The sequence below is a fragment of the Atractosteus spatula genome, chromosome 19 (genome assembly GCF_055471065.1).
Source record: "Atractosteus spatula isolate fAtrSpa1 chromosome 19, fAtrSpa1.hap1, whole genome shotgun sequence".
Lineage (NCBI taxonomy): Eukaryota > Metazoa > Chordata > Actinopteri > Semionotiformes > Lepisosteidae > Atractosteus > Atractosteus spatula.
This window is the reverse complement of record NC_142724.1, coordinates 11,679,256-11,706,040: the sequence shown is the minus strand read 5'-3', so window position 1 is coordinate 11,706,040 and position 26,785 is coordinate 11,679,256. Positions and strand designations below refer to the sequence as shown.

General features: G+C 39.0%; 1 protein-coding gene across 1 annotated transcript in view; it reads right to left on the bottom strand.

Moving 5' to 3' along the window:
* Positions 1-26,785, bottom strand: part of atp9a (ATPase phospholipid transporting 9A) — an 83,187-nt gene that overhangs the window by 12,156 nt on the left and 44,246 nt on the right. The window contains exons 15-26 of the mRNA XM_088937478.1: positions 20,843-21,004; positions 18,449-18,541; positions 17,335-17,418; positions 12,982-13,152; positions 10,703-10,801; positions 6,664-6,753; positions 6,114-6,258; positions 3,787-3,851; positions 3,117-3,272; positions 2,576-2,640; positions 1,861-1,969; positions 754-811 (exon numbers count right to left, since the gene is read on the bottom strand). Coding sequence (XP_088793604.1) covers positions 754-811; positions 1,861-1,969; positions 2,576-2,640; positions 3,117-3,272; positions 3,787-3,851; positions 6,114-6,258; positions 6,664-6,753; positions 10,703-10,801; positions 12,982-13,152; positions 17,335-17,418; positions 18,449-18,541; positions 20,843-21,004 — 1,297 coding nt within the window. The remainder of the gene's footprint in view (positions 1-753; positions 812-1,860; positions 1,970-2,575; positions 2,641-3,116; positions 3,273-3,786; positions 3,852-6,113; positions 6,259-6,663; positions 6,754-10,702; positions 10,802-12,981; positions 13,153-17,334; positions 17,419-18,448; positions 18,542-20,842; positions 21,005-26,785) is intronic.

The window sequence follows — 26,785 nt, the reverse complement described above, 5'->3', positions numbered from 1 at the left end:
ATAGTCCAAACCTGGAAACTTCAGGTCTGTTATTCTTTGTCATGCAGTTTTGTCACAATATCCTAATTACTAAAATCCTAAAACCCAGTTGTTACATGTATAATAACGTTCTATTGCTATGTTGTTCGTAAAAAAACCTTTCCTTGGAATCATGCAAGCACTGCATGTTAATTTGCACAGTCTGTGCAGGAAGTGGTTACTTTGTTTTTAACTGTATCAATGTAGATGCAAGTGATTCTCAGCCAGTATACTTCTGTGCTGTTGCTGGACAAACTACGACGTGCGCTTAAATTTCATTTCTTTCCTTATTGATGCATGAGAACGGAAGCTGTGAAGTATATTTCTTGGCAAGCTCAGACTGCGTCTGTTTTTCTTTTTCAAGCAGTGGCCTACCTTTCCTTTCATCACCCAAAGACAAGCTGTGCTTAGACCTCACTTTCACACTGTCATCACAGGCTATGTAACCTCCCACAAGGTTAACACAGAACTTGAACCTAAGTTACGTGATTCGTACCACAGTGGGGTTTCCAACATTGGCGGTACAAGTGGAATGAAAAAAAAAAAATTATATATTTTATAAAAGCCTTAACATTAATCAAAGAATAGCAAATAATAGTAATTTAAGTGAGCCTTCAGATTAGACTTTAAAACCATATTTGTAATAAAATGTTTATTACACAATTCATCATAAATATTTTATAATAACAAAGCTTCAGTCAAACGTAAGACTAAAAGACTACGTAATAGACTTACCTTGATAGATACTTATTAAAACCCATATTAAAAATGTCTTGAAAGACAGAGGCCGACCCTGGAAAAGATACAAGCAAAGCAACACATGAATCACCACTATGAAAAAGTATGAGTAGAACAAGATATTCTGCAATCTTTAATCGCTCTGTAGTCTGTGAGAAGGAACCACCTCCTGCATAATAATGAAGGTCTACGGCACAGGTCTTCAAATGTAGTTTGGGAGAGATAAAGGGTGTTCTGGTTTTCACTCCTACCAAGCACTTTTATTTAAGTCAGCCAATTATATGAGCTTAATGTGACATTTAGCTACTGCTGCTGGAATTCTGAGTGCTCAAGCCTAGAGCAGACTTGTTTGTCACCACTGAACTAAGGCAAAAACTGATTTTACATCAAATGACAGCTTATATTCCTCTGTGAACTGTTTAAAAGTCAATAACAAAAGAAAATCTCCTTTATGTAAAAAAAAAGTATTTTCATTATTTGAACTAGTCATTTTTCTCATTACCCAGTAATACATGGAAAATGAACAAAGATATTTTTTTCTCTGGTCCTAACCTGCTCCAGCTAACAAATTAACTAGCAGGAGGTGTCCAATAAGTGCAATTATATAGGATAAGGAGGCATTATCTTTGTTAATTTGGCAGTTAGAGAAAGACAATGAGCTTGCTTGCTTATCACTGTCCATTTCTTACTGATATAACAGGAGCTTCAAACAGCAGAACTGTCTCTTCTTGGAGATGGGTTGAAAAACTAAGCTAAACTGCAACACCAGAACATTTAGCGAAGGAACCGGCAGCCTCCAGTCCATGCTGTTACAGGACTTTGATCCAACCAGAATGTTAATTGTTTAGTTGGCCTTTTTATTGCATAACTGACCCTGTTGATAGAAATCAGTTACACAGTGAGGGATCAGCCAGAACAAACACATATGACAAAATGAATCAGAAAGGTCCAAGTTGTTGACCCCTGATTTAGAGCAATGTTGGTCCCCAAAATGCTCATAATTCCAATGATCTCCCTGCATCAGAACTTTCCAGAATGTAACTGAATTAATCATTTACTTATATTTATATAATTTATCATCACATGTTGAGAACATGAACATACCTTCAAGAGATCCTTGTACAGTTCAGGATATAACATCGCCACTTCTGACTTGACATCCTTATCCAGAACCAGAGAAAATACAGGGAACATTGTGTACAGAGTGGAGTAACTGGAAAACAGGAATGAACAGAATGCAATGGATCAAGATCACACACCTATGAACTCATTGTGGCATGAAAGCTTTACTTCAACAATCAGTTTTTCTAAAAACTATGTTCATTTAATCTAAGGAAATTTAGGCCCATTACTTAACTTTTTAAATAGGAGTCTGAAAAGGTCTTGTCTTATGGTTTTCAAAGTTTTTATTCTCGTGTTCTGCTGTAGGCATACTGAGAGCTCTGTAGTAAATTAAATAAACGGGCTCTTTGCCTACAGTGGAAAATTCAGACACATTATCCGCACACAGAAGAGCAACTTCAGTTGCAACATATTTTTAAAAAGTATAAAAAGAATCATGCTGTGCTCAGTAGTGAAGTTTCTGCTGAAAATGTATGTGCTGCAGATAATTCTTAGGCGATGCATTATTTAAAATGCAAAATCACTGTATGTAACCGCTGCTAATAGAAAAAAATCAACCTGGTATTTCAGGCAGGCAAAAAGAAAAAACACAGTGACCAGCATCTTGAAGAACCCTGATTGGTCCAAACAGGCATGTGAGGAATGAATGAACGTGGCTGTATTGATCACTGTGGTTCGACAGTCAGGAGCTGCTCACCCGATAATGAGGAATCCCTGGTAGAGAGGGACAGAGGCAAAGTAAAACACTGAGGAGAATACAGCCTGGAAAAGAAAAGGGGACAGAAAGGTCACAACGTCAGCCAGATCTTTACCTGACAACACAAGAAATCTTAAGGACCTGATAACATAGTGTAATGACATGTACGTGAGGCAGTGTAAAGAAGGGCCTACAGCATATGTTACCTCATAGGTCAATCAATTAACTGCGACATATATACAGGGGTGCAGTTTCGAATGCAGCCTAACAAGCAACTTTCACCAGAACCAATCCAACCCAGCACAAGAGTTTTTTTGTCCCTTTTGTCTGTGGCTTGGCCCAACCGAGAAAGCCGACGGAATGTGCAATACAATGACCAACAGACTTGCAGAATGCCATGGGGATCCACTCAGACATTCCTCGTCGGGTCAGTGGGTCAAACCCACAGCAGACCGATGAGTCAGTGGCTGCACTGCTGCCAGTTCCTCCACGGCAGGGTACTCCGATCCACCCTGGTCAGCCCCCGTCATGCAGTGATTACCTGCATGGTACTGATGCACAGACTCCTGTGGATGACGAACTGGCTGAGGGCGGCTGACCTCTTGTAACTGTTCCGCCCGTGAACCATAAGCAGTCTGCCCAAGTGCTTGAACTGAGTCACCGAGAAGTCGGCAGCCAGTGATGCCTGCTTCCCCTCCTGAAAAACACCGGGCAAAGAAAAAAAAAAACAAAACAAAATATTATGGTCTGGTCTGCAACCTATTTTTGTTCAACAAACCTCTGCAAACAGCAGAGCTGTAATAAAGTAGGTCGAAAGTTGAAATTCTATACTGCTACTGCCAACGCAGCTTGAAGTTTATAGCTTTCAAAAAAACAAAAGTGCAAACCACAGTATTTCAACTTGTTTTGCTTTCTTTTTTTCCATCTGGAGGTTTTTCAGTTGTGCAGCGTTCTCCTGACACTGTCTGACTAATCGTGCACTAACAATACAATGATACGGATTTCTCTCGGAAGAATAAAAAGTCTGAATGATGTTATTCAATTGATATCAAAGCAAGAATGAGATATCGATATGCTAATTGAAGTCAACCATTTTTTTTCCATTACAAGTGCATTCCCTCCTCACAAAGCAAATATGTTTTTAGAGTTACTTTTCAGGAAACACAGCACACATCTGAACTGTATTCTCTTCCAGGCATATTAGCTCTTACTTTTCCTTCAACTCCCACGCCACAGTCTGCTTCCTGGATCATGCTGACATCATTTCCTCCATCCCCTGTGAACCAATCAGGAAATCAGCTATTTTATACTTCTGGGGGGGTTTGTGTTCCACAGATGCCCATCCGTCAACAAGGACAGTTTTTAACATCTTCTGCTAAACGCAATCTGCTGATTGACTGACCATATACACTGAAATCAACATGGGATGACAACAGGACTAGCACAGCAACAGGAGTTAATAGAGGGTAATTTTCCAAAGACAAAGCCTCAGTTATTTATAAAAAAAAGCATTACTGACCTACAGTTTTGATATGTTCAATCGGTCAATGTGCATTTTGTTACAAATACATTTTGCCAATGCTCTTTATTAATCCATGTCAGTTTGTCAATTGGTTATATTTTCAACATATCTGCATGCGAATTTAAAATTGAATCAATGTTCTAATCATTTTTTCAGGTGTTAATTTGTTCCTGGAAAAGAGTGGTTTTAATTACCAAGTAGTCTACAACCTTGAAACTGCACACTGCACTGGAGTTAAAGAAAAGATAAAATAATGGTCTTTCTTAAAGCAATTACACATATCATTTTTAAAACTCAGGAGCCTCAGGTCGACTCAACGAAATGGTGTGGGAAATTTTGAATCCTCTTGATCTTGACCACTAGAAAAAGGGGTTGTTGTGAACCAGGTTAGGGGTGCACTAATAGAAATTAACCTTCTTTTACAATGAAGAAGATCAGTAACATATCAGAATTATGCTCAGCTGTTTGATTACACATTGTAATCAAATTGTCTCCAGACCGCGTACCTCACAACCGAACATTTGGAAAGCAGTTTTTATTTAAAATTTCACAATTTTGGAAAATGAAGAGATCATGCTCCCCTAATGGCATATTAATAAATCATTTTTAAAAACATCTTGCTTATACTTAAGTTATGCAAGAAGGTTATTCTTTTATTTTAATTAGCAACAACGTGGAACGCAAGTTATATTGCAAAAAGGATGCAGTGTCTTTTTAACGATCAAATGATACTATTGTAAAAGGTTTTCATTTAAAGCATATTATCTGTGCATGTAAATATGGTTACCTCTCCTGCAGATATTTTGGTTTATCCTACAAATAAAGTATTTGCATAAAACAAGTATATAATTAAATTCTGGTATTAAAAAGGAAATTATCTTTATGAACAGTTGACATAATATTTGATTAAATATTAGAGAACATTACAGCTATATCAGGATTAATACCTCTGCATTGCTTTCTAACTTCCACTTGTAAGCCATTGCTTGTGCCTTCATAATAATCAAATATTTAATAACAACAGTAATGAAAAGTGTATTTACAGATGATTGTGAATTTGACAGTAATCAGGAGACTTATCTGGAATACACAATACCCGCAAACACAATGTTAAGTATTCAAAAGCTACTTTTAATAATGTCGTTTATCACGCTGGTTCAGCTGAGCTGACTGTAAAAGAAAAATCTATTGCATGAATGTTCTTCCACAGTCATTAACAAAGGGTGTGATGTAAGTGACCCAAGAGCATCAAAGTATAATTTGCTCTGTAACTTATTTTCAAAACATTATTGAACTGTGCTCATTAAATAATTATGTCTTGCCACCAAGCCATAATTCCTGTCACATGTGTGATGATAACACTAAAAAATAAATAAAAATACATGTTCAACTGTTAACCCTGGGTTGGTGACTCAATGTACTAACAACAATTTATGCACTCCTAAGCATTAAAACAAAGGGAAATCATAAGAATCAGGCATGTCCTGAATAACTTTTAAGTTTAAAATAAAAGAATAGGCTTGGAAATAACCCGTGTTGATGATAACACTGAAACCAATTTAAATTTTTGCTGTTCTGGGAAGTTCTGCTAAATGGGTTGACTTGCTTGTACAGAATTTCTGCAAAAATAAAGTCATGCCTATTTTTGTACCCATAATTCTGTACACATGGTACAGAATTGATCTTCTAAATGGACAGACTGCCTGGGGACCAAGACAAAGCTACTGAGTATGTCCGGTTTGAGCTCAGCAGTTCTTCACACCCAGGTATCTCTCAATAATAACAATAATAGGAGTCCACATTAGCATTAGGACCCACACAGACCATAGGATGAGCGCCCCCTACTGGCCCCACTAACACCTCTTCCAGCAGCAACCTTAGTTTTTTCCAGGAGGTCTCCCATCCAGGTACTGACCAGGCTGACAGCTACTGAGCTTCAGTGGGTTGCCAGTTGGGAGTTGCAGGATGATATGGCTGCTGGCCCTTTGACCGGTAAATGAAGGTGCAAGGACTCACCCACTGCGCAAGTCAGTTTGCTTGTGCGCTCCTGCAGCAGACGGACAATCTGGGCCTTCTGGGTGGGGGCACAGCGGCAGCACACCACTGCCGGGCACTGGCACGCCAGCTCCATGAACTCGTATTCGTAGAACTTCAGGCACACCTGTTTCCACCCAGAAGCACAGTTATGAGGCCCTGAGCTTGACAGGTTCTACTGAAATTATCAGCGTGTCCCAGGCACAAATATTACATGAGTCAAATATTTAAAGTTAACAGCATTGATGAGGAATGTATAAAGCACAGAACTTAACAGATTCTCATATTTTGCAAAAACCTTCAGATTGGCTTAATTCTGTAATATCATTACCTGCTCTCTTAAAGATTTTTTTTACAGGATTCAGAGACAAAAACACATCCCTTCCCACTTTTTATTATTTGTTCTTTGTGGGGTTTCATGTAACCAAGATGAAATGAGAAGACCTGCCGCAGTTGCGTTTTTCCCCCTGGCAATCCTACGCTAAGTAAAACGCCTGAGCAGACTTGTGCCGGCCTGTGCACGCGTGCCCACCTCTAAAGAGTCCCCAGATATGACCAGAGCACAGTCGTGTTTCCGGCGGAAAGCGTTCAGCTCCAGGTGGGCCTCTCCCCGCGTGGTCACCTGACGAGGAAGAAACAGGGCCGTCATGGAGGACAAGGGCCGGGTTGTACAGTGACGGACACAAAATCAGATGGTTAGAAAAAGAGCTTAAAGTCACGTACCATGGCTATCACCCCCATTATGAATTACAACACACAAAACCTTTGAGGTTGACTGTACTCAGCCGATTAGCTAATTTATAAAATACATGCAGTGAAAGAGTGCCTGTGTCTATCCACAGTGGAAAATGTGCATCAGAGAAAACTGTCCCACCACTGTCTAAAGTCAGAAACATTCTTGATTGCAGTTCCTGAGACAGATGACTTTGTGCACTATGAATACCGGTGAAAATAATGTTCTGCGATTGTTCAACGCACAGCATAAAAAGCACCCATTACAAATTACAGGTGGGTGTTACTGTAGAGCAATTGTAATAAGCATGATAAGCAATCACTCGACCTGACAAAAATGTTCTAGTTATCCACACACACACACATACTCTTCAGGAGGCTGCACTCAAAATCTTCCTTTCAGAAATCAAACAGTTTTTTCAGGCAGCACAGCTAAGTAAAACACTTTTTTTTAGCACAGCAAGAACTGCTACAGACCAGGGAAGCTACAGTATGCTTGACATTCAGGCACGGGAGCTCTGCACACCACTAATGCCCACTGGGGAGCTCTAGGCCATTGTTTCCAGACTGTGCCAGCCATTGTTATCTTTTTCCAGGAACCTCCAATTTTCCTTATGCAAGCTGTAACCTTCCATGACAACTCTCTTCGAAACGGCAACAATCCAAAAGGAAGCTGGAGCAGCTATCAAAGCAATTGTGCAGGTAGAAGTCTGCAAAAGAGATTAGGAAGCAACCTTCTCCTTTATTTGCCCTGAGCCCATTTCAGATATTTTTCCTCTTGACTCGCAGCCCACTGCTAAATTTAGCAGTGGGGGCCATATTTCACTTATTCTGATAAAAAAAACGGAGCACAGGCAAGGTAGCAATCCTATCAGATACACAACCGATGAGCGACAAAATTCTGTAAAACTTCTGCACAGGATGTTAAAAACAATTAGGTTTGTTTAAAGGGAAGCTATTATTTTTGACCATTTCAGTGCTGTTTATTTTTTTCTTGGTGCACAACCGCTTCATCCCCAAACCCTGTACCCAAGGGGCACGGCCCATTCAAGTTAATTTGCTAGCTGATGTAGGTAATGGTCCGACTGAGTTTCATGCAGTCCAAGTAAATCTTTTCCTCAGACCTTAAAGAGGCTGATAAAACCTCAAGTCCTTCAAGGACTAGTATTGGGGAACCTTGAATTAAATAAAAACTGGAAGCAGAAAGTCCTCACAAAAAAGGTAATGAAAGGCCCAGAATGTTCTATGATAAGCTTCTGTTACCTGCTGATTGATTGTTTTCAGTGCGGTTACTGTTCCTATAGCTCCATGTTCCCCTGTTCTCTACCTGCTGAAAGTAGTTTAGGAAAGTGTAACGAATACACCCCTGCGTATAATAGGGATCTCAGCCGCCCGGGCTGGGGGTGGTCTCCTTTAGCTCAGCCAGCAAGTTCCCTGTTGCGCGACGCTGGAGACCCGAGTTTGCACCCAGGCAGTGAGGGACGAAACCCCAAGAACCGTTACAAAAGCAAAGAAGGGGTTCATGAGGGTCTTGGGGAAAATACAATCCCCAAGTATGCAGACCATCATGCATACCTGTGAGCCACACAGCTTTGAAACCCATCAATAGCTGAAGACGGGGGGGGAAAAAATATCTGCCCTGACTACTTCAGGAAATAACACAGTTCAACGACTGAAAGCTCCGAAGAACCTAGCAACACTGTAGAATTTCCTACATGTTAATTTCATCACTGACATCACCAGCTTTTGCTGACCCACTTCTGAATGAGGGCTACCCCAAGATTCTCCCATGAACATGGCTATCCTTATCCCACGTACTCCCGCAAGCTTACTGATTTCATCCTGCCATGTGACACATGGTTTTCTTCTTTCACCTCACGTGTTTCACATCTCCTGGGATTCATTTCAGTATTTCTGTGGCCCAGTGATATTCCTTCCCACTACCACTACTGCTACCGCTCTGTACTTTTTCTAGCCGGCCAATTCATCTCCACCTGGATACGCAAGAGACTTTCTCAGCTGGAGTGCCGATGCAGTAGCTTCCACATTTTCTCATACCAGCAAGCTGACTTAGCCAAGACTATACTACCATACATCATGACTTTGCAACACTTATTAATTAAAACTGTGAAACATGAGTATTGAATATATAAACAGTATCCATTTTCGATCTTCTTGTCCCGGAGAAGGATAACTTTAAACTTTAAAATGGCATATAATTCTAAATGCACAATGTCCATTTCCATACTATTAACATATGTTGAAAACTAATGCTGTGGATTTAATTATCCAATAGGCTTTACTCATCTGGTAGTTCCACAAAGCTTCTTGAAGTTTCTTGAAGTCAATCACGGCCACTGGGCATTAGAGGAGGTTGAACCCAGAAGCAAAACACCCAGTACCTTATTTTGGGGCAAGTTGGAGAACTGTCCAAAGATAAATTATCTGCTTCAACGACTATAGTGAGCACTGTAAAAAAAAAACCTGAGGCAACCCAGTTGTGACTGCGGAGCCCATCATTATTAAGGTCAAAACTAATGTGGTGTATTGCTAACTCCCCAATTCATCTCCAAGTAGAGGACGTACACAACTTTCCCCAAATGCACAAACATGAAAGTGGTTTGGGAGGATGGTTCACGCCCAAGGGCTACAACTGGAAAGCTTTTTTGACATCATCAGGATACAAAGTCCCCAAGACTAACATTTGAGGTTGACCTTATGAATCTGGGATCTGTGGCAGAGCTCTATGGCAACACAGAAAAAGAAATCAACCTGCTCCATAGCAACTACTTCACTCCCAAGTCAAAAGGGAACACATGATGTGCTCAGATGAAACTAAAGACTTGGACTGCCTACAAGCACGGTGATTAGAACACTAAGGCAAAGCTCATGTTGACAATGAATGTGACTCCTTCTGTGAAGAAGAGAAATGGATCTCTTCAGTTGTAGGCTTGTTTTGCGAACTCTTGTTCTGGTGTTCTCTTTAGACGCGAGCAGTAGACAATTACCAACCAGAATGTTTGAGCCAAATAGAATATTTTAGACAAAAACTTGTGCCTTCTGTCAAAAAACTCAAATTTAGTCAGAACTGGATTTTAGACAATAAAATAACATCACAAAGCCTGCATCAAACAAAATGACCCAATGATTACAGGAGCATCAGGAACAGTGCTCTTGATTGGTCACCACAGTCTTTACTAGAATGCAGATTGCACAAATCAGCTAGGCTGAAGAGGTTACACATAAGGGAGTTAACTGATGTACCTCATGAGAAGTGCAATAACCTTTTAAAAGGCTACAGGACAGGGACTACTACCATGAAGTTTTAACCAGAAGAGGGTTAATAAAATCAAGCTATCATGAAGAAATGTGAACATTATGTCTTGAGAAATGCTTGTAACTCATTTTGACACATGTATTTATAATATCGAAATATATAGGTTTTTCAGTTTTTTTGTTGTAAGCATTGGCATGCTTTTAGTAGCACTTCATCACGGATGTAAATACATTTGTGTGTGTGTCAAGGCGAATCTATACTGAACAACCTGGCCTCTGAAAAATGGAAACTCAACATGGTGTATTTGTGCAGTCAATGTAACACGGGAGAGATATTTGGAGTAGCGTGCCTTCGCAGAGGCTCTATTTTATTTTGTTATTGTATCATTGCTCAGCTCACATGCAGAAACATGAAATTACTGATAGATCCATGTGCATCAGCTCCAACACAAAACCAAGCAGCAGAATGCACCTGTGACCAAGTCTGCTGTTTTCTGCTTGTACTCTGTACCTTTCCTTGTATGTTGGTCAAGAAGATCTGACTTGAAACATTTCAAACTTACAGGTCTGAAGGTGTGAATGTCTTGGGTCCTGGTCACAAGGTGTGCATTCTTTGCTGTGCAGGTTGCAGTTTCTAGTTTGTCCCCAGTCAGCATCCATACCTATACAGAAAATTAAGATGTGAGAGTGAAACGTACCAAATTTCATTCTGTTTTTGAACATCAAAAATTGATTCTGATATTTAAAGTTACTTTTCTCCTCTTGCTGAGTGAACCTCTTTGGTGCTGCAAATTTCTACATTTTCAAACAGTCAATGACGCAGTCATTACCAAAACTTAAGAAATTTCAGTCTTGATTTTCTGGACACTGAAAACATTTATTTACTCAATCTGTCTTCTGTTTTGCTACAGAAATGTTTAACCCATGGTAGACAGGTCACTTTTTAGAGGGTTAAAAACACAATTTAAAGAAACAAAAAGTGTGAATTAATTTTTTTCATTATCCATCCATCTTCACTCCGCTTTTCCTGGTGAGGGTTGCGGTTGCAGCAGGCCGAGTAGATCAGCCAAGACTTCCCTGCCCTCGGCAACAGATTCCAGCTCCTCCTGGGGGGTCCCCAGGCGCTCCCAAGCCAACTGAGAGATATAAACAGGTTTGCCACGGGGTCTCCGCTCGGTGGGACGTGCCCGGAACAGCTCCAGCGGAAGTCAACTGGGGGGGCATTCTTATAAAATGCCCAAACCACCTTAACCGTCTCCTCTCGGTCCGGAGGAGCAGCGGCCCTGCTCTGAGGCTCTCCCAGAGTGCCGAGCTCCTCGCCCTGTCACGGAGAGTCTGCCCAGCGGCCCTGCAGAGAAACCTCAATTCTGCTGCTTGTATCCATGATCTCGTTCTTTCGGTCACTATCAACAGCTCGTGACCATAGGTGAGGACAGGGACGTAGATAGACCGGTAACCGAGAGCTTTGTCTTCAAACTCAGCTCCCGTTTCACCATCACAGACCGGTACAGTGCCCGCGGTACAGCTGACGCTGCCCCGATCCACTTGTATGTTTCTTATATCACATATATTATTTTTTACTGACCAATAATAATCTCACTTCAACTTAAGCCTAAACCTAGATAAGGGTGTCTGCTTAGCAAACAATAAATTAATGGTAATAATACATTCAGTCATCTGCCTATCTCAGTGCAATCAATTAGTCTACAGTGAGTAACTTCTTATCTTGTCTATCTTTCAACAAACTAGCAATCTATGCACAGCTTTAATAGTTGAGTAAACATGTTAGAAACATCTAAAATTACTAGGAAATATACAAGCAAATGTTTCTTTTCAGTAAAAATGATAAGCACTACATTGTTTCCTTTCCTTGCTTAACATCTGGTTCAGTTTTTAATTCACAGGCAGTTACTGCATATCCTTCTAAAAATGGTTTCTGGCTGTAACAGGTTCCACAATTATAAAGCTCTTTATTATAATATATAAAGGTCCAATTCTGAGAATATGACATCTTATAAATCATAATTTAAGCTCAAATATTTTGTTATCATTGTGGAATTACAATATTGCTCTAAAGGCTGTCTTGGATAAACATCTGTTGGAAAGTGCACCACATTTTGAAAGGTGTGTTTAAGAGTTCCAATAATGAATACAAAATATAAACGGATACGGGCTAATAAAGGCTAATTTTGCTCAAGATGTCCTTTATTTATTTATTAATTATTTCCATGACACTGAAATGAAGCATTGCACCTTGGCAAAGGACTAATATTGGTGCTTTATTGCCATAAATTGCGTTTCTGCAATAATGTCATCAGTTCAATCAAGAACATCCAAACCTGTCCTACTGAAAATTCTGAGAATTCTACAGTCATATGTTCACCCTCTAAACTGAAAACAAAGATGTTCTCAGCATCACAAAACATGCGCAAGGTACACATTTGTGAGAATCAAGCAGGTTGGCACTGATGATGTCAGGATTACTGCCTCACAGATCTGACATCCTGGATTTCATTACACAGTGGGTGACTGTATATATGGAGTTTGCATGTACTTCCATAGGTTAATACTGTAGGTAGATTGTCTCTGCATGCACGCATGTGTGTGCAAGTACTCACACACCCTGCTATGCATCGGCTGTCCCTCCACAGTGTGTTATACTGTAGGTCTTAAGTGTCTTTTGTCTTATGCTTTTGGAATGGACTGCAGATTGGCACAACCCATGCGAGGAGTAATCAACCCTTTGATACTGGATGGAAGTAAACAGGTAAATCTGTATGCAACAGATGTTCACTAGTACTGCAGACAGGCCAAAAAAAATAAGCAAACCGAAGTTTCGCACCTTAATCCCTGCATTGCGAAGCATTTCCAAAGTAGGCCTCACATCAGCCTGAAGCTGGTCCTCCACTCCAGTCAGACACAGAAGTTCCATCTCCATTTCCAGACTCTCAATCACCGTGGCAACCTTAAGGGAGCGGTCATGAACGCTCAGCTTGGCCTGCACATACCGGGCCTGTAAAAATCATTTTAGAAAAGTTTCATCCTTTAGGGTTTTAACAAGATTACAGTCCACTTCACCTCATCCTGGCTTCACTGACATCAAGCTATAAGGCTTCATGCTGGCTCTGCCTTACTAAGGAGTTCCTATTTTTAAGCAATTAAAATATATTTATTGATAATTAAGTGACGATAATGTTAAAAGATTTAAAAAGTGTATAGATCAGTAGAAACATTAAACTACTGATATATTAGTCATAACAAGAACCTATCGTAAACTGAGAGGCACAAAAATACAGTTTTCAGAAGTAAAAATAAATTAAGATGTCAGCCATCTAGAAAAGACTTTTTAGATTACACACACACCTACAAATCCACAGAGGAAAGATAATCCTAGTGACAAATTTGCAGGACTCACTACTGTCTTACTGCAGAATTTTAGTCAATTTAAATGCATGGCTTGAGACTAAGAAAAACAAACACAAGCTAGAATTATATGCATTGCAATACTGTTATACAAGTCTGATATGCAAAGATTTTAGTTTTCTGTAGCTGTTTCTTTGCTTTACAGCTTAAGTTTTACAAAAGATCACAGTGAAAGTACTTCATAAAAAAAACTTGAAACCTGCATTGATGAATCAACCAAATATAAAAAAGTGAGATTAAACCAAAACAATTTGAGTGAGTCACTGAGGAAAGCATTCTCTGACTCACTGGGTGACTCATATCCACCCACACTTTGACACAATAATACAGTATATCAATTGTCCAGGACACAAAAAGGACACCCAGCCTTGAGTTTAATTTTAATGGCTGTAAACAGAACCACTGGCTACATGGAGATCTTAAAATAATTTTGCATTTAAGTACACAACCACACCAAAGATGTGTTTTGATATGGCAAGCAGCTGAGACAGATGCAAACAACAGGCGTTAACACAGGAGTTCTTTCAGTTAGGGAATATAAATACTATAAATATTAAATGGGTGGCACTTTAGGTAGAACAGGCTATCTATGGAAAGGACCAAGGTGTTTATATTGACTCATCAGTGTCGCCAACCAGCTAATGTACAGTAGGTTTGAAAATGTGCTCAGATGCACAAATAAAGTAGTCAGAGTCACCATACTTAATTGTATACCATTTACGGATGTATCTCCTATGTCTTTAGTCTAGATGAGAAAGCTTTATTGAATTTAAAGTGTAGGCAGATCCCCATTTTGTTGCTTATCATTGGCTTGGTCACAGCCTGGGAAGTTGTAGTTGGCATTGTAACCCAGCATTAAGGTTTCTGCAAGCGTGTTTGAAAATGTCTTCAGTGAGACGGATGACTGCAACTGCCAACTGATGATTCTTTGAGTAAAATGCACCTCGTACGTTTCCGAAGGACTACGCTAAAGGAATATACGGTGTTAAATTGAGCACGATATATAAAAATATTTCTGTGGAGAAATACAGTACATACTGTATAAATTCCTCTTGACCATGTGCTGTACTGTAGCTAGTGTTGATCATTTCAATTTTAACAATACTCTCTGCATTTATACAGCTATTATTTTAACTGTATTCTTTCCAGTGAAGATAAGTGGTGTGGATGAATAGGCACATGCTAAAACGCATTCCTGTTCATCTTTTTAAAATATGTTGAATATTAAAGGCATATGAAATGAACCTGATTTAATATAAGGGAATATAAAGAAAACGATGAAGCACTGCAACAAGCGTAAGTTCAATAGTCAGATCTACAGCACTGTTTCATCTTAGTAACTGGGGTTCAAAGCATGCTGAAGTGTACACCCCTTTTAAAGTGCATAATAAATTGTGACACATAGATTATACACTTTAGCAGGGTTTTAAGGGTAAAGCATAAGCTGTTTAATCCATTATTTTAACCATTATAACCCCATTCAGTAAAGCGCAGTCAGTTTTAGCTATTAAACAAGACACTGCTGCTTTGGAAAGGATCCAGAATGATCCTGACAATGACATTTCATATACTGTAGGTAAAAGACCAAAAATCATTTGCACTTGAAAGAAGATTTAAAGTTCTTATATCTACTGACAAAAGTAACTGAGAGGACTAATTCAGGCGCAACAGTGAAAGGAGGAACAGAGAACATAAGTGGAAATTAAACAAAGCAGCTTTTAGGTCTTCAGATTTAAGGTACATTTTTCTACAAAGGGTTATGGGTGTCTGGAATAAGATCAATCAGATCCTTGTGTTGATTAGCTTCCTGCAAACCACGAAGGTTTGATGGGCTGAATGTCATCTTATTCTACGTTCTTAATCCAAAGAAAACCGATTGACGAATTCTGAACGGAATTTGGCCCATCTTGCACATTCATGTGGTAATGGCTTATTGATCCGAGGACCACATCGAGATGCTTTGTGAAGCCTCCCTTTGAAAAAGCTTAAGCAGCATGATTGTTTTGTAAAACACAGTCATGGCAGGGGCAACGTCAATAGACGTCATCATTTTAATCACAACTCTGAATACAAAAACTAGTTATGTGTATGTTGAAGATCGACTTACTCAGTACACAGTGGTAAGCATGTGAGAAGCACAAATATCAAGCTTTCAGTGTCCTTCCAGCAAAATAAAGTTTCTGGACTTGATTTACTGCAAAGAACAATATGACCCAGACTGGCAGAATGTCCAATGTGTGCTTGTAACTTCTTATTTCATCAACTAATGGTTAATAACATTAAACTACTAAGATTTACTAATAAGAATATGTGTATTTCCGAAACTGTCTCATATTGCAAGATGGCAAACGCAGGAAATTTGGGAACAGCAAATTCATTAAAAACCTAAGGCAACCTATTCTGCTAGACCATAGACCAACCTTTAAAAAGTTGAGAATTAATAGACAGATAATATATAAATCATATATTCAGTTTCTTTTACCATCAGTGGCTGTGCTGCAACACAGAAAAAGTCTGCAAGTTTTATTCGCAGGTAAAGAGTACAGCGATTTCTCACTGTGTAGCTGCTATTAGCTGCACATACACATTAATAGTGATCTGCATGAACACGTAGTATTTTCTACATGCTTGTATCAATCTGAAATTTCACAAAGGGGTCAACCTTTCTCCAAGAATTTCCATTATCGGTTCTAAAATGGTCTGAAGCTCCTATGAATGGCACAGAGAAATAAGAGGAAAAAAGCATCATGCATTTCTGGCATTTATTAGTGCGGGACACTTTGCGGGTCTTTGTGTTGATGTTGAAAAGGCAGTCGTTTGCATTACCATTTAAGGTTAGCAAAAATGCTTGATTGTTTTGTAATCCTATGAAGTAGGACGTGGGACCTTGCTGAACGAAACATGTTTTTGAGGTGGGGCCATCCCACTTAGAAGTCATGACTCATCACAACTGCTTTCTGACAATTCCACACACAGCAAAAAAAACAACACATTTAAAAACATTTGCATGCTGTTGAATCTAGGAATGTTTAATTAACACTGCACACTGTAGGGCCGCTCCAGCCCCTGCAGGGATTAAACTGAATAATAATCTTTTTCAGAGGAGCACTGACATTGTCCCACACACAGAGGCCCCCACCCATGTGAAAGGGCCAATACGCAAAAGGCAGGCAATTTACTAACTCTTATTCCGGAGGTAACTATTTCTTTTTCCAAAGAGAATTAAAATGATCTCTCAGGGGCTCTCCCTGCCATTAGTTATGATTATGCTAGTGTAGTTTGTTTATAGGGCACCACAGTGGCGCAGTGGTTAGATTTGCTGCCTCGCAACACTGGGGCACTGTGTTCAATTACTACGGGAGATAGAGGCGTGTCTGTTCTCCTTCTGTTTGCGTGGGTTTCCTCCTACATCAATGACATCATGGTAGATTAACTTTCTTCTGGGAAAACTGGCCCCCGTGTGCATGTGTGTATGTTTGTGTCTGTCTGTGACCTGCGATGGACTAGCGTCCCATCCAGAGTGTATCCTGCCTTGTGCCCAATGCTTCCCGGGATAGGCTCCGGGCCACTATTAGCTTGATGTGGATGAGCGATTAAGTGAAGTGATAATGTTTCGTATTTCTCTCTTGCTGACCCCAGTCTAGAAATTTTACTTTACACTATTTGTCCATCCTCGAACACAATAATTCTTGACGATGTAACCATAGTACATATAGAACAAAATTCATCTGTGAATACAATTTCTACGTACAGACTTAAGATGTGGCCTCACCTCAAAATCTTGATACTGCTCCTCTGTTAAAGACTTCTTAGAGACCACCAGCACTCTCAGTCCTTCTCTGGCCATATTCCCACACTGAAAAAATATTGGATATTATAAATTCATTATTTATTATAAACTGCTGTGCACATGTAACCTGCAACTACCAATCTGATGTGGTCTAGATCTTGTGGAGATCTAGCCAGCCTTATAAGGGAAAGGCTTAAAAGTTATCATGCTAGGAATCACATTTCATATCCATCTACTGTTTTGACTTTCTGAGTGTATATATATGTAACAATTTTGCATATTCTTTAAAAAACACTACTTTTTCTATAATTGTGATAACCATTCATCAGAGTTTTCATATACATGGATTGTTCATACACATTTGCAAACTGTGTACAGTTGTCCTCCATCTCCAATGTTATTTACTGATTTAGCAACTTAATTATTTTCATATAATAATGTACGATCTAAGCTCACATAGCACTTCAACAGAATTATAAAGCTAAGTATTCACAAGTTTATGTAAGTTAATTCACTATAAATCTTAACTACCACTTAATAAGCAGTAATACTGTATTTCACTTACTGTAGGGTAATGAACAGTCACAAACAAAACATACCATACATAATAAAGAAGTAAATAACTAATTGTGAGGGAGCCAACATTTATGTCATCAGCTGAGCAGTTTCCCTGCTCGGCTTTAACGTACAAACAAAACGAATGAACTTGATGCTCTACGGGAATTAACATTCTGCAACAAAGCTGTCAGAGGAGGGATTTGCTGGATAATAACCAACGCCCAACATGCCCATCATTGATAAACTGATTCATAAGCGCTGTAAAACCTCAAAGCAACATTCAATAAAGCCTTTTCCAAAACATCCACCCATCTATATCTAGATGAAGGTGTTTCCTGCCTCCTTCTCTGTTCACACAGTGCTTGCTGTGGTTGTGTGGGCTGTTTACTATAATGGAAGCCAAGCTCCGAGTAGGCTGCACTTGAGGGCACAACCTTTCGCTCTGCTGCAGTGTTATTATGGAAGGCTGTGGGGTTCTTAGTCACAATAGGAAGACTTATAAATGTCTGCTGTAATTGTTGATGTACGTCTACAGCACCTCTTCTTCCAACCAATCGTTGTACTGGACGATGCCCGCCATCACAACGTCGGCTCCCTTCATGTAAAAAGTAATCTCTCCTGTTGACTCATCCTGAAAACACACAAAACCAACAGTCAATTAAAAAAAAAGGGAGCCAAGCTAGGAGTACAAAGGAGACAGAGCACTGAAGCAAAGTGCATTTAGAAAAACACAGGTGTTGGAAAACAGTACAGTGTCACCGAGTTTACTTAAACACCAAAAACGGCTTTTTTAAAGTTTCTAAACCTTTAAAAGGTTTGAACTTGTCAAAACCTGCCGGGCCCCAATTTTCTCTTTCACAAGGTGAATTTGATTCTAAAAAATATATATTTTTAAAATTCTATCAAATTTTCTTTTTTTCCCCCCCAGGAGACTTTTGCTTTCTTGACGAAACACTGAAAAGTACTTTCAACTGTCAACTTTACTATGCAAATCTTGTGATATCCCACTCCTTTTGGCTTGTATGCTTCTAAAAACTTCTGCTTCATTCTGCTGGTAGGGACCACACACTTGCTATTTTGTTTGCTTGTATAGACAGAGAAAGGAAAACTTTTTTGGAATGGAAACGGGTCTTTAGAAGGTGTTTGAAAAAGTATGTGCTCTGGGAAGCCAGGCGAAAACCCCGGCTTCCTGATATTGAGCTGGCAGGCAGGGCTTTTAGAAGCCAAGGATAATACTTTGTCATTTGAGTATTCGGATTAGTCATTTCCTCTGTCAGAGTTCAAAGCTGGGTTAGTTCTTTCTCAGATAACCCTAAAACTGTCTGATTAACTAGCAGAGCAATTTAATTAGGTATTCAGCCACTTGCTTGCAATTTCCTTTCATAAAGCTGAAACATGAGGCTTTTCAGTCCTATCGAGGCTCAGTAGCAAGGATAAGGTGGAAGAAATAAAACAGCAGAGGTGTCTGGTTTTAATTCAAGTCGTAATCCAAGCAGTCCCTGAAAGACTGCTTTTTTTTTTAACTGGATGTGTTTTGGCCTGTGCTGAAGAGCATTCATTTCACTAGCCAAATCAAGAACACTAAGCATATTTTAAACAGCGTTATTCCTCAGCATAACTTGAGTGCAGGCTCTTTTGCTTGCTTTATTCTGTCTTTAATCACTTAATGATCTCTGATGGATGCATTTATAACAATGACTGTCCGTTTTAAAATTAATTTTGAATTCCCGTTTCATAAGACCCATTGTAGGACTATCAACAGTAAAATGATGTCTAATTATATGATTCCAGTTAATATGTATTAACATACTGCTATATTTAGCAAATATGTGTAACATACAGTTATGTGCAGAGGCTGTACACCAATCTTAGAGACTGATCTTGTATGACTTTGGATTATAAAAAGGCTGGCATAGTCAGCACTGGGATTGGAGACCTCCAAGGAAAACAAGTGCAGTGCAAATGTTGTTGGTGGAACTGTAGGTGGCGCTCCATCCTCTAAACCAAAGCTTCCAAAGCAACAAAGACCCAGTTTGATGATCGAAGACATTGTGCTGCAGGAGGTCCCATCTGCATTTTCCAGCCACTCCTTATACTGAACAGTGCCCGTCCCTACCACGCCATCACAGTTCATATAACACAATCAATCCCATGAAGTCCAACCACATTGTTCAGAGGAGCAGGGCTGTTAACCTCAGTGTGCTGGCTAAATTCCACCAGGGATCATACAATCCCTATAGTGTCACCTTCTCACTTCTCCATCTGATCTGCTGTGCCTTGGAGCTGCTACACATCACTCAGGTGGGAGCTTTACTGCTCGAAGAACTGGGTCTCTTCCTATCTATAAAGGAAGTTTGGATCCTTTGGGATAAAAGCACTATATAAATGCAATTAAATATTATTTTATTATTAGATCCAAATTGCCAGTCACCAAACCATGCAAGAAGCAATAGTTTTAGTGTCATAAAAGGAGAAATGCTTTAAATTTGACCAAAATTTGGATGCTTTGAGGCAGTTACAAAATATCTGGTACTTTTTACAATTTACGGCCATTTCAAAAACACTTAGAGGATCAAATGGCTCACTGTTTCATGCAAAATATTTATGTCTGTGATTTAAAGCTTCAGTCTACATAAATCCATGCAGAAAAAACTGGGAAAGAAAAATAACTACTCATAAGAAGGGAATTCTTATTCATCAAGCAAGTTCAACACTCGGCTTTCAGATCCTTTAGTTCATTTTTCTACATCCCAGCTGCTTTCCAACCCAACATCTTTTGGGTCTTTTAGATGGAATAAAGCAAAAAAACAAAACACAGACTAGGAGATTGTACTACACTCAGAACAGGTTACAGCACAACATGTAAGCAGTTGGTCATGCACAGCAATTGGGAATTTCGGTGGCCTATTTTATAAGATTTGACAGCCCTTACCCTGACAATAATGCCCATGCGTTTGCTTTCATAGGTGAAGGGGAAGATCTGCAGGATGGTGAAATTCAGGATTTGTCCACTAGGAGTCCTCAGCTGCATAGAGGATTGGTCTCTGCCAACCAGAGTCAGTCCCACACTCTCTGTCCACTGCACCAGAGCCACCTAGAAAGATGAAGGGAAGGATCACCTTAATTGCTGGGTTACTGGATATGGTAAAGGTCATTCAAATGAACATGAATGGGGATGGGTTGGTTTATTGGTTAAAATAGCCTTCCAATATTAGAAAAACCCCTCTAGTGTAGTATCCTGTTGTGATTCCTGAGTCATGAAGGCTGAATGAAATCAAAGAGTGCTCTAACTTGAATTTCTTTAATGTCTAAATTGCCTCTTTTAATGCAAGAACTTATTTTAGGATTAAATCATTTAACCCGTGTTTTTTTTTTGGTTTAACCAAAATGCACAGAAATGTAAGGAACGTGTGAATGCAATATAAATCCAGCTTTGGGCATTTCATTTTAATTTCTTGGATCTTCTTAGCAAGCCCAGTAAAAGTGATGCGGTTGAAATTTGCGACTGATGATCACTGCTGTTTCTCCTCCGCTCTGTTTAATGTAAATAATTTAAATTTAAATACCAAGTGGAGGAGCATGACATGGGGAGGGAAAACGTCATTTTCAAAATCTGCACCCTAGCAACGCTGATTAATATGGGTACACAAAAATAAAAGCATCAGTAAGAAGCTTTAGAATGAGTAACTCTTGTAAAGAGAAGGCCACTTTCATGAAAGGGTCTTTTATTCAGGATAGGCCAAATAAAACCAGCTCTAATGAGTGGCACCACTTTGGAAGCGCTGAAAAATGTGGACAGATGGCTTTTATGGCTTGGAGCCAGTTTTAGTACTTGAGGGACCCTAACCTTTTAAAATAAAAACAAACCTTTTAAAGCTACCGACAACACAAGCTGCAATGATATCATATCACTTCACTTTCTATCTTTCTACACTGCACTCACCAAATCATGAAACTGCGCTCATCAATTATGATGTCAGAAATGCTGCCTTATTTAGAGCATAATACAGAAGACTCTGCTTGATTCTAACACCAAGGAGACTAGTCAAAGAGTTCAACTGCTTGGCCTGTTCCAGTTTCAGGTACAGGTGTCTTTTGCAGGCAGTCAGCTTAGCCTCTTGCAGCTGCTCATTTCAATGTTTTTGTTATTTTTTTTTTAGCTGATGAGTTGTAATGATAGCAACTACTGAACTGTAAAAAGCGAACAGTGCTAAAGGTAATACAAATGAATGCAAATGCAACAATAAATGAAATAATCCAGGCTACAGTAGGGATGAAGGGGAATGGACAGACAAGAGACTCCAAAGATATTTTTCATGGAGACACCAGAATTCAGAACCTATGGTTTATTGAAGGTGCTACATGAGAGTTAATGCAAAAAAATGCAGTTAAGGTATTTTTGACCAGTTAAGGAATTTGACAATTGTTGTATTCCCAAGATTTTCCAGGCTTGTCTCAGGCCACTCTAAAAGAAACCCTGGGAATGAACAAGACAGCATCCCTCCTGCCTGAGATTTTCCTGAAACAGCTGACCTAAAATGTCTTTTTGGAACAAGGATGAAGCACCAGACTGAAGGAGTTCACAGAGTTTAAGAGGAACTGTCTGAAACATTCACAACATGTCAGTGCCTTTCAATCAATACAACCTTCAAGTGTTGTGCCCAATATCTCTTTGCAACACTGGCAAAGTACCATGTTGCCATTAACACTACTACAAAAGGAAAAAGGAAAAATTGCAGGTGGGGATAAAATGATAAAACCTTTACCAAGCATATACTTAAAATTTCTTTAGAATTATGTCTCTATGTTCAAAGCCAGAATCTTAACTGAGTTGTCTCTTTTTTTAACATTACATATCAAAATAAAATAATAAAAGATAAAAATTATACCAATATTAAAATCAGAGGTTCACTCTAAGGGTGTAAAGATGCAATTCGTTTCCACTCAGGAGCAATAGCAGTGTCGCACAGCATCTGACACGAGTAAGCAAATGTTTCTTTCTCCCGTCATAAAACTGGATATTTTCTCTCACTTCGCCAGAAAGAAAGTAGAGGGAAACCTGACAGGGATGCATCTCTGTTTTTGAGGATTGCAAGAGTGGAAATCATTACCCATTCTGTGTCTTTTTAGAAAGCAGTTCACTATAGCAATAGTGTTTACATTCCCTTTGTGTAGCTGAAAAGATGTCCTACATTTCGTTCTCAAGCACAGAGAGGGGGAAAGAGAAAAGCAGACCCCATGTTATCGTCACAATATACAGCAAATAAAAACAAGCAAAAGTAAAAGCACAAAGAGCTGTTTTCACTTTAAACAACCAAGAGGTTTTTTAAAGCACCGTGTTGACTGTTATACTTGTTCTTTATAATGTTGATAAGTGCCCAGACAGAATGGTAATTAGATGCTCTGGAAGAAAACCATCTTCAGTTATAATCTCTGTCAGTAGAAATTTATTTTTAATTGATCCTACAACTTCCTTACCACCTGCATCTGGAAATGAATGCAAAACAACATACAAATTTACTGTGATACTACAACTGCAAAGTCAAATATGCTAGCATCTTATTAAAATCAGTCTAGCAAGTGAATGACAGCTTGCAAAACTATGATTATGTTCATGAACTGAGTGCAGATGTGTATCTATTAATATCCAGAAACCAGTGTGGTCAATGAATCACACTGAATATATACTGTAAGTGTGCACAGGCTGGAATTCACCACTTGATCTAATCATGACGTTCACATTCATTTATGCAGAATCATGTAGTTAATGTCACAGCAGAAACAAATGTTACATATGTAAAATATAAATTAGCTTTTCTGGTTACACATTATATAGAAAATATTATATACTCTGCCGTGTAAGATTTTAAGACAAAATCAGACATAATCAGACGTTACAGTATATGTGTATTATTAGCATCAACAGTTTACTCACAGTCCATTATAACATCTTTGAATGTTATTAATACAGTTCAGTTTGGGGAAGAAGAAACCAAACTTTTTATTGAGCAGCCTTTAATTCCTATTGATCAGAAACTTAAAACACTGCATCAGAAAATCCATCCATTTTCGTAACACTTCTTCCAATTCAAGTTTGTAAGGGAACAAAAACCTATCCCAGGTAGCACTGGGCACAAGGTGGGATACTCCCTGGATGGGATGCCAGTCCATCGCAGGACACACACAGACCCAAACACACACTCAGACCAGGGCCAATTTTCACACAAACTAATTAACCTACCAGAATGTTTTTGGACAATGGGAGGAAACTGGAGCACCCGGAGGAAACCCACACAAACACAGGGAGAACATGCAAACTCCACACAGACAGCACCCCAGGCCTGGAATCTAACCCAGAGCCCCAGCTCTGCGAGGCAGAAATGCCAACCACTGTGCCACCCTACAACAGAATAACTCAGGGTCAATTATATACATAAGCATCTAATATTACATGCTGTAGCAGACAATCTATCCATTTAAAAAATGTAATCAAATTGAATTGGCTTTTCCTCAGTATTAACATCCTATAAATAGTCATAAAGCTAAAGGGTTACTTTTTGTACTACAAAACACAAATACATCAGGATTAACTCCTTTTAAAACAACGTTTTTTTATGCCTTTGCATAAAGAAGGAAAATTGAGAGAAATGGGGAGAGCAATGCCAAATGTTTAAGAAGTTTGCACTGCCACATGAGTAAATCTTTAAATGAACACCAATATACCATGATGCAGGATTTTAAGCTACAAGAACAGAAGTGCAAACGGGTAGATTTCTCTTTGCAACTGGGATGTAAAATAAAAGAAGAAAAATAAGAGAAATCCCTGAATAATGACTAAAGTCACAGATTAAACAATTTCATACAACAACAATACATATTAGCATCTCAGAGCTAAGTGTCTTATTTCATATGAGTCTGAGTTTCAGCACAGCACTGCTACCGGGAGAAGACAAGAGTATCCTCTACAGGATAAATGTGGAAATAGGCTTTATACTCAACCCATGGACAAATAGTAAGGTTAACTTCCAAATATTTACTGCTTATCATATGACGAGCATTGGAGAGTTAGGGGATTATGAGTTTGGTTATTTGAATATCATGCAATTCAGAAGCTTAAATAATAAAAACACTGACTAAGCTCAATACATACTGGATGTGTATGTAAATACGACTAAAAAAATGCAGTCCTCTGAAAACAGTAAAAATAAAAGTTGCCTGAATTTTTTTTTAGAAGTCTAGATTTAAAAGTCTAGGTTTAAGTTTCAACATGCAATGCAGCTCTTACAATGTTGAAGCTGAAAAGGAAATTTAAAAATACCAAACAAACATCCAAGACTGGACAAAAATGTGGGAGATAACCTTGTCAATACCTAATATAGACAAGTGTAGAATATTAAATGCAGGTAACATGTAATGCATTATAAATGTAGGATGATATTGAAGAAGGCACTTATAAACCATTTTCATCTCCTAGACATTTGGGCAGAAAATTAAAAAAGCAAACAATGTTGGATTATGTAGCTAATCAAGATTTGTTATGCATTATGTACTAATAAGGCATCATTTAGAATACTGTGGACAACATGTTGTGGGAACCACATTAGAAAAAATAAATTACTGGTGTGGAATCTGGTTAAGAGTGATCAGATGTATTCCTGGATTTAAGATCCTACAGCAACAAGGAAAAATAATCTCTTAAATCCTGAAATGGGAGCATTTTGTGGAGACCCAATTCAATGATTCAAAATTCCTCAAGCATTGACAGTCAACCTAACTGATTTTTAAAAAATCAATAGTAAAAAAATAAACCAGAAGACCGAAACGAAAACTCCAGTGAAGAGCATTTAAAACTTAGAACAGGAAGCACCTTTTACACAATGGATTGTGGGAGTATGGAACAAGCAGCCTAGCCATGTTGCTGAAGCTGATATCCTGGATCCTCAGATCTATCCCAGCGCCCTTCTCTCGTTTGCGACCTTTCTTATTTTCTAGGAATGCTGCTCTTTTTATTCACATTTTTACACAAGCACAGCACAAGGCTTAGGACTCAGAGGCAGATATTATAGGTGAACTCTGATCAGCTCCACAAACAGCCCTGTCATTCTGTAAGATAAAGTGAAGCAGATGGGGGTGATGCTCACTTTCAGAATGTTAAAGGAACATTTTTGGTGCAAAGTTATTGCCCAATAACTTGTAGAGGTTAGCAGCACATCAAAGGCCCTACCCACTTATCCCATCTCTGCCAAACCTTTAATGTCATTTTCTTAAAACATCCAGATGTCAATGTAAAGAGGATCAAATCAACCAATTTTTTTCAGCTTCTTCCATGCTCACACAACAAGCCAGATCCTATTTCAGGCCACAAGATCCTGGGGCTAATAAATAACATTGGTCCACTTTGTTCGCATCTTTGACCTCTGCCTAGTGAGCTGACCTCTGAACTATCTCCGGACACCACTACGAAAAGCCAAGCCAACACAGTCCAGCTTAAATCTTCACACTGTCAATCTGCACCTCACTGGGAGCAAGGAAGGACTATGCTAATGTTTATTTAGTGCAGGGAGTCCAATGTCAGCATGTTTTAAACACTGGCAAGACAACTTTGTATGCTTTCAGCTGCACAGCACAAACTGTCCGTTTTGATTCATCTTTCAGACAGCCACTTATTCCCGTAAGAGTCACAGTAACCTGGGAGCACTGCTTCTATCCCCTAGTAAAAGTCAATAAATTCCAAAATGATGCTGAAGCAAGAAATATTCTGTATTGCACACGAACATTATCTCTTTCTAGTATTGACACTTTAAAAATGCAGTCAGTAAGTGGGAAACTTTTTTTTCCCACAGCTTAAACCTGTGAGATTTAAGAATTTACAAGA